This window comes from Delphinus delphis, chromosome 8 (assembly GCF_949987515.2).
Source record: "Delphinus delphis chromosome 8, mDelDel1.2, whole genome shotgun sequence".
NCBI lineage: Eukaryota > Metazoa > Chordata > Mammalia > Artiodactyla > Delphinidae > Delphinus > Delphinus delphis.
Window position 1 is genome coordinate 59282311 of NC_082690.1, and position 8919 is coordinate 59291229.

General features: G+C 50.2%; 1 protein-coding gene across 3 annotated transcripts in view; it reads left to right on the forward strand.

Annotated features, from left to right (window-relative positions):
* Nucleotides 1-3414, forward strand: part of FAM168A (family with sequence similarity 168 member A) — a 194931-nt gene extending 191517 nt beyond the window's left edge. For all 3 annotated transcript variants that reach the window (XM_060018305.1, XM_060018306.1, XM_060018307.1), the window contains 3 exons: nucleotides 420-594; nucleotides 1906-2036; nucleotides 2757-3414. In XM_060018305.1, coding sequence (XP_059874288.1) covers nucleotides 420-594; nucleotides 1906-2018 — 288 coding nt within the window. In that variant the 3' untranslated portion in view covers nucleotides 2019-2036; nucleotides 2757-3414. The remainder of the gene's footprint in view (nucleotides 1-419; nucleotides 595-1905; nucleotides 2037-2756) is intronic.
* Nucleotides 3415-8919: the final 5505 nt, after the last annotated feature.

Below are 8919 nucleotides of genomic sequence, written 5' to 3' on the forward strand. Positions count from 1 at the left end.
TTCCAGTATGTAGAATGGCAGCAGTCACACCAGTATGATACTCCCACCAGTACTCCCTCATGTGTGCACATGCACAGTGCTCTGACGTTCACCAGCCTCGTCCACAGCCCTCTTCACTCACTGATCGTGGTCCCTACCTTTGTATTTTAAGCAGTCTAAGAAGCAGCACATTGCAATAAGATAAACATAGTAGATCATCATAGCAGCCCTAGGAGCGAGGCAGGACAGGGTTCAAGCCTTATTTTTCAGACCAGAAGCTGAGCCCAGCACTGAACTGTCCACAGCCACGTAGAAGACAGAAGCAGAGCCCCAGACCTTGTGTCCCTGGGCCAGAGCTTCTCTGACCCCATCCCTTAGGGTTTGGGACAGGCTCCCCTCCTCTCCAGAAGCCTGTGTGACCTCAGCCTTTTTTCCCCCAGGGAGCCTACTACACACAGCCGGTGTATGCTGCCCAGCCCCATGTCATCCACCACACCACGGTCGTCCAGCCCAACAGCATTCCCTCTGCCATCTACCCGGCGCCTGTCGCTGCTCCCAGGACCAATGGTGTGGCCATGGGCATGGTGGCCGGCACCACCATGGCGATGTCAGCAGGTAAGGGCAACATCTGTGTTGGTGTCCATCCCCTTCCTCCAGGAACTCATGACAGTGGAGAACACAGTCATGGAATCGATTGTAGCAAAGCATGAAGAATTCTATGCCTGGGGGTTCTAGGAACACAGAGGAGGACCCTCTAACTCTGTCCACAGGGATGGGGAAGATTTCACCAAGGAGGACTTATTGAGCTAGGCCTTGAAGGGTGAACAGAGGCTAACCAGAGAGACGAAAAAGGGAAGGGCAGTCCAGGGGTAAAAAACATGGGTAAAGCACGTTCACAGAATGGAAATGGTCTAAATCACTTAGGAAATAGGGGCATGGAGTTGGAAGGGTGGCTGGAATAGTTGTCAGAGATAAAGTGGTGGAGAGTCTTGAATACCTTCAGGTAACGGGGAGATAGAAAGGGGTTTAAGCAGAGGAGAGATGGAGTTTGGTTTAATCATTCTCTCTGGCTGCAAGGTGGAGGCAGGCTTAGCCAGGGGGAAGCTCTGGTTTAGAGGAGACATGATGATGCTAGGACTCTGGTAGCAGCAGGGTTCCAGAAAGGAGGGCATAGGGCAATGTTATTTAGCAGGCAGGAGCTTAAGGACCTGTCCAATAATTAATTGTGAGGCTTAGGAGAAGCAGGAGTCCAAGAAGACCCCTTCTCCATTTCTGGCTTACTCCAGAAACCCTGCCCTTTGGGAACCTTGAAAATGGGGGCAGGGAGAGATGCCAGAGGAAGAGCAGGTTTAGGGAAGACTTTGGATGAACTGGCATTAAAAAGAAAGGCATGAGAAGAAAGGAGGGCTCTGAATAACCTTTAGAGACCCAACTTTCAAAGAATCAGCTAGGTCACCTTCTGGGGGAAGAGAGTATGAGGGGTTGAGTGGACAGGAGGTGGGAGTTGGGATTTTATTCTGCCCCCTAATATAGGCGTTGTTGAGGCCTCTCACTCCCCAGATCAGGTCAGCAAGCTATTGAATGTCTGCTGGGTGCCAGCCTTGTTGGTTGGGTCCTGGGGACCAAATACTGATAGATCAGACCAGAACCCTACCCGTAGGAACAACTAGGTTAGTGGGGACACAACGATGTGAACCAGCGATCACCACTCAGTGTGATGTTGGTACAGTGAGGGGAGCATACAAAGAAGGGTGAAAGGAGGCCACTGAAGATGAGTGAGTGACTGTCCTGGAGCATGAGGAATGCTTCCCCTGGCAAGATGCGGAAGGGTGGGCAGCAGCTGTGTGAAAGGCTGTGGCTTCATCCTCTTCATCCCAGCGCTCTGGGACGGCCTCATCAGGTTTACTCTTCTCTCTGGATGCTCAGGTACCCTGCTGACTGCACCCCAGCACACCGCGATTGGGGCACACCCTGTCTCCATGCCAGCATACAGGGCCCAAGGGACCCCTGCGTACAGCTATGTGCCCCCGCACTGGTAAAGCCTGCATCCCATCCAAGTGAGTGGGGCCCAGGGTGGGAGAGGTAGGAGGGTGACAAAACAGAATTGTTTCAAAGCCCCTGTCTTGGTCTGAAGCGCAGGTGTCGGCAAGGGGCAGGTGACAGTTACCAGTTACTTTCCTGCTCCAGGTTCAGTAATATCACTCTTAATAATAGCTGTAACTTTATATATATTCTAGATACTTAACGTATGCTCTCTCATGATCATCACAGTAGCTCTGTGAAATAAGGATCATTAGCTCTATTTTACAGATAAATACATAGTTCAACATCACTTAACCAGTAAAAGCTGGGACTTGAACTCCAATCCTCTAGTATTAAATTCTGTGCTCTTTGCCATACCGTCTTCAGGCGTCTTCTACCTGTGGGCCCCATTCTTCCAATGAACTTTTACCTCAGTCAGATGTTGGCTCTGACTGGGGCCAGGCAGAAACCCTGGGCCATCCCCACCACCAGATTCCTTGCTGCCCTCTGCAGCTGCTGAGGCAGTGCCAGTGAACTGCAGGGCTCCAGGGATTCGAAAATCCTCTGCCCTACTTCCTCATCTCCCCCGCCCTCCTCCTCCAGGAGCTCTTGGCACTGGACGGGAAACAGCTCCACTGGGAAGGCACAGAGGGCTCCATTTAGGGATCCCAGCATGAGGGGAGGGGGTCCAGTAGCTTCCTGAAGTGGCCTCAGGGATATCACTGTCACTAACGGCCTTCCCCTTCCTCCCCCAGATCTGGAGTCACACATTGTATGCAACTACTCAAGTCTTACACAGGTGCTGGAGCAGCTCCCTAGCAGCACCACCTCTATTTGCAAGAAGAGACAACGGAAGTGCAAGGGTCACTTTATGCATCTTTAACGGTTTTGGTTTTTATTTTCGGTTTTTGTAAAAGCTGCTTTTTCTAATCTCCTGCCTCTCCCCACTGTCCCCCTTTTAGCCACTGCCCTTCCAGCTCTAGCCCTCCTCCTACCTGACCAGGCACATCCTCTCTGCTCTTCTTTTCTTCCCCAAGAATCCAGTCCCGGGAGCCTAGTCTAGCAGCAGTCAGAGAGTGGGGTCTGTTGCAGTGGTTCAGCTGAAGGCGCAATTTCCTTTGAAGAGCATGAGAAATGTGATCCTCAGGTCCAGGGTAGGAACTCAGAGCTGTTGAGCAGGCCACATCTCTGGGGGATTGTTTCTTTTTTGATTTTCCTCAAGCAGGATTAGTTTAAGACATTACCATGTCCTGACACAAATGAAATCTCTTCTGAGAACCATCGCAACAGACCAAGAACAAAACCACCTGATTAGGTAGGAGTGTTCATAGCAGCTTAATAATACCCCAGATCAGAACCTGGGAAAACCAGATTCTTTCTTTGGGAGAACTTGGGGGAGGGTGGGGGGAGGGAGGGCACTATGGAAAGGAAGAGGGAAGAGGGTCGAGAGGCGCTTGCCTGCTGGCTTTGGTTGGTAAGGTCTCTGGCCAAATTGTCTGGGCCTGGACCCTCTAACTTGCACAGTGATGTTAACTGACTTGGCACTTCCTCAGAAGGTGATTTTGACCTCAGACCTACCAAGCAGCTGCAGGGTGGTGGGATCCCAGCCTCCCAAAGCCTTGGAAGGCCAGGTGCCCTGTGTAATCCAGACCTTGGCCCCTGGGCCCTCATGGATCCAGTCTGATGAGGAGCTTGCTCCTGATTAGAGTGGAAACCTATGGCATTTCTCTCCCTTCCCTTTGCCCTTCCCACTGCCAGGGCTCACCTGTCTGTCCATGGCGCTGGCAGACAGGCCAAGTTCTTGGTTACCTTGTGCCATTCATGGCCACAGTGAAGGAACCACATTCCAGGCGGGTGCTGGCAGCTCTGAAGGTCAGGATAGTGAAGGAAAAGCAATAGCAATAAACACTTCATAGACTCATGGAACTGAAGGGACCTTAGCAACCATCTCATCCATTCCCCTGTTTGCCAGATGAGGAAGCTGAGGCCCAGAGAAGCGGAAAGGACTTCCCTAGACCTTGCAGTAAATCAGCATTAAATGCAGCCTTCCTGCCTGGGGCATGTTGGCCATGAAAATTTACCTAGGGATGGATTGGCTTGGTTTTGTAAAAATGAAGTCAGCAGTGCCCACACCTGGTGAGCTCGGGAACAGTCTCTGGGCTTTTGTTTCTGCTCTTTCCCTCCCTGGATTCCAAAGGCGGGGATTGAAGACTGGGCAGAGGTGACATGGGGGCAGATGGCAGGAACAGAAATTGCAAATGAAGAAATAGCATTTGGAAATTCTGTGAAGACATCTGGAACTCTCATCCTATACCTGACTCCAGCCCTAGGGATGGCTGAAAAGGAGTCCATGCTTTTAAGACAGTAGCCTCTCATCCTAAGAGGAGAGGAGGAGGAGACGCAGGCTCTCCTGGGAGAAGAGGGACGCACTGGTCTCAGCCAGGAGCCCGGTAGTCTAGCACTGTCCCCCTGCTCCCAGCACTTGGCTGGGCCAGCAGCCCCTTTGGGGATGCGGGGAGAGGAACATTTTACTGTACAGAATGGAATCATTGATAACATTTATAACTTTTAAATAACTCTCTTCATTTTAAATTCATGCATACTTGGACATAATCCCTACCCCTACCTGCCGTGTCTCCCTAAAGGAGGAGAAAATCAGGAAGCCCTTGGGCCAGAAGGACCTCAGAGGCTATCTGGCTGTTCCCAGGAGGGCAAAGCCCAGCAGCATCCTCAACCCAGAGCCAGGAGTTGAGGGCCCACCTTCTTGGCTTTCCAGGGAAATGCAGCACTGGTAAGGAGAAGCCCAGCTGTCCGAAATTAAATGGTCTGTTCTGGGGTGCTGAAGAGGTTTCATTTTAAAACAATAGGAAGTTTTCCAGTGTTAATCCATTTTTTGCAAATACCTCCTCCTACTCTCTGGTTTTCTAAGGGTGGGTGAAGGTTGTTTTAGATTATGTCATACATGTTTAGAAAATGCCAAAATAATAATAATGATTATAATAATAATAGGAAACCTTTGCATTTGTCAGGTGCCTCATAGACTTCAGAGCACTTCACAGCCTTTAATTTACTGGCCCTGAGAGCAAGGGTCAGAGTTATTACACCCATTTGACAAATGAGAAAACTGGTTCTAAAAGGAAAGGGAACTTGCCCAAAGTGAGCAGAATGCTGGTATCCTGACAAGCTTCCCTGAACCCTGCTGCCTCCAGATGGGCTAGGGTAGGACCACAGAGAGAAGGAAAAAGGGAGGAGATCTAGGAATGACCTTTTTACTTTTGTTCATTCTATACCAGTAAGTAAAAACTAACATCTAGTACCTCGCAGTTCACAAAGCAGTTTCGTATCCATCATCTGGTTTAACCCTGTGAAATAGATTATTCTCTCATTTGATCCATGAGGAAACGGAGACTTGGAAAAGCAAAGTGACTTGCTCATAAGTGGCAGAGCCATTTGAATCCCAGCCTGCTGCCTCTGTCCCTGCAGTCTGAATCCACACACGGCTCATGGACAGAAACATCAATGCTCAGTACCCTCTCTTAGCCCTAGTATGTAATTCAAGATCAAAGACAGGCCCCAAGGCAAAAACAAGGTGTGAAAATGCTGTGGTCTGGAAGAGCCCAGGCCCAGTGCCCCTTTTTCAGCCTGAGCCACTGGAGTCCCAGTTCAGCTGGCCTCACCCTTTTGCTTTGACAGAGATCCACAAGCCTGGCCAAGCTTGGGGAGTCATTGCAGAGGGACTGAGCCCAGGAGAACAGGGGCAGTAGTGTGCCTGTGGTAGGATGAGAGCACACCTGGTAGGATCACAGGCGTCTGTTGGGAGGTACCATGGGTGTTATCCAAAGATACTGGATGGCCCAGTGGTCAAGCTGGACAGAGGTCAGAGCTGGAAGGGCCCTGCCATTGTAGGAAGGCCAGCAAGCCAGAAAGGACAAGGGGTGTGCCCACATACATAGCAAGCTACAGCGTGGCACCAGCAAAGCCCTCTCTCCACCCCGCTCCACTGCCTCTCCCTAGTACCACAGGCTTGGTGGCCAGGGTCAGGGGTACAGGTGGTTCCAGTCACCAGCCAACCCTCTTGGCTTCTGCCACTTCTACCTGGCTCCTCCTCATTAGGCTGGGGTCTAGGAAGCTGGAGTCTGGAGTGCCCCCAAGTGGTTAAGAGCCTGGAATTTATTTTTCTGCCACGTTTTGGAAAAATGTATTTAATTTCTTCCCCATGAGACAGGGCAGTTGCTGCTGTTCCTCTTTCTCTCCTGGCAGTGACCCAAAAGTACGTATCCCATTCCTATATCTTGAAAAAGGACACTCGCACCTGTCCAGAGTTTTCTGTCTGTGTACAAAGTACTTCAACATTGATTGCCAAAAATCCCCATTTTGTAGATGGAAAAACTAAGTCTCAGAAGGCTTAAGAGACTTGCCAAAGGTCACACAGCTCATAAGAGAAAGAGCCAAGATTTGAACTGTTTAAATCCTCTGCTTTCTGCTGGCACCTGCTGGGTCTGGGTGGCAGGCATGCAGAAGGGATGGGCTACCTATCTGCCCCCAAACAGAGGAAGACCCCACGGAAACCTGGGGAGCTCAATCCTGCCAACTGAGCAGATTTTTATGAGGAGCCCTGGGAACCCAGAGGCATATCCAGATGGTAGCACCCAGAGGATGAGAATTTGCAAGAAAAGGCTTAACTTGAGCAAAACATTTTGGGGTCATGAGGTTTAGGACTGAAGACATGTTCAAGGGCAGCCCCAGGCACCTGTCCGTTGAAAGACCCATGTCCCTGGGAAGCCTGTGTACCCTTACTTTCTGACCCTGGAGAGCCTGCCCACTGTCCAGACCTGGCGAGCTGGCACTTCCAGGGGACCTGGTGTAGCCCTGAATGGCCAAAAGCACATCTGACTCAAGTCTCTGGGCCTGTTTTTCCCCTGGGTGAGGACCAGGATCTAGAGAGACACTGTGCAGTCCTTTCTCCTTATCCCAACTCTGACCCTTGGGCACCCAAAGTGTGAGGTATCCCACTCCCAGAGATCTGGGAGTGCTTCTTCGGAGAGGCTGGCTTTGTTCTGAGTAGGCTTCAGAAATGAATCACATGGAGCATAAAAGTAGTGCAGATCCTCTGATCACCAAGTTCTGGTGTCCTCACTGTACAGACAGGACTCTGGCTGAGTCAGGCCTGGAGCCCTGCATATCAGATCCTCAGCTCTGCTCTGTGGCCAGAGAGGGAGGGCCTAGATGGCATGGGTCTTGGAGCGCTCTTGGCCCCAGCACTGTGGTTGAAGCAGTCATTTAGATGTCACCATGGCATTTTCTCCTCAATTGCTGTTGAGTGAAAGTATGTGGAAGCTCTGCTTTTCCATGCTGTATTCCACATCACTATAGGATATGTGGTCCCCAGCTGCTTGCCAAGCTTGGGAATCCGGAGGGGGCAGGTTGGGCAGCGGAGGGGGCAGGTGAGGAGGCTCCATAGTCGTGTCCAGCCCCAGGGGAATCCAGGCCAGACCTACCTCCAAAAGCAGGATCACAGCAGAGGAGACCCAGCCAGGCTAACATCTAATTCCACACCTGAGCCTCTGAGAGCTCAGCCTACTATGGGTGTGCCAGGCTGGTGGCAGGATTTGTCCTTTACCTGTCCATGTTCCCTTCTCCTAGACAACTTGTTTCTGAAATTAGGCATTACGTGGTTCTAGGGCCCGGCCTTTAAAATTCCTGACAGGCCAGTTTCAACATTCCATAACCAACCTTGCCTGAGCCAGACTTGGGTCTCACTCCCTCACTTTCTCCAATGGGTATTTTCTATCTTGCATGCTGTTGAGTCCAGCCCAGTGGCTAGGTGATTGGGGTTGGTTGTCACAGAGCCAGACAGGGAAACTAGAACTCTTGCTTCCCTGTGGCTGCATGCGTAGTCCCTGGGTATTCTTGCTGTGGCAGTGAGGCCCTGTACCCAGTCCAGCTCCTGGTAGAGGGGGTATTTTCCTTTCTGAGGAGAACAGATATAACAGCCTTGCTGATAAGTACCAGCCCATAGGACTCAAATGGGTGAAGTCATCTTTGGGCCTGACCCCAGCAAGACCAGCATCTCCAGGCTCCAGCCTTCCTCCTCATGCCTGAGAGTCAGGGAAAGAGTGGGACTGCCCAAAGACCACCTTCTTGGGTCAGCCAGATTATCTGGATCTGTGGTGGGACTCCAGCTCTTCCTTACCCAAGGGGATGTAAGGCCAGGCCTCTAGCAATGTGGAGTTGTCTGTAGTGACCCTTAAAGGCCCAAGGGCCTGTTCCCATCTCCTGACTAAAAGGTATCTTCATCCCTGTTCATGTCACACGACAGAGAAAACTTGTTCTCGTGACATGTACCATCCCTGTGAGAGAGCGTTGTATATGATTTTGTATTTTTTAATTCATTTTAACCTACAGGTTGGAATCTAATTTTTAAATTTTATTGGAACTCACATTTTAAAAAGAAAAACATTTAAAATAATAATAATAAACCTTTGACCAGTGTCTTCCAAGTAGTTTGATCAAAGAACTTATAGGTGTTTTCAAAACACAGCCTGGAGTGTAAAGATTGGAAAGCCCCATGGCCTCGCTTGTGTGTATGAAGTGTAAATCTGGTTTTGTTTTGTTGTTTTGGATTCTTTTGGGTTTTTGTTTCGTTTTGTTTTGAAGATCAGATAGTGATCACTCTGAAAGATTGAAGCCAAGAATTTGTAACTATGATATTTACTGTAAGCTGTAGAACATTCAATAACTATTAAAAAAATTTCCAAAAAAAGTCTGGGGTGACCAGACTGGTGGTTCTTGGGGGAGGGGGACACAGACACCTCCTGGGCCAGTGAGAGTCCCCTGGGTTTCTTCCCAAGTTGATCCTAAACTTGTTTTCACCAGTCAGGTAACACCTACGCTGCATCTCCGGGGAGGCCCTGGGAC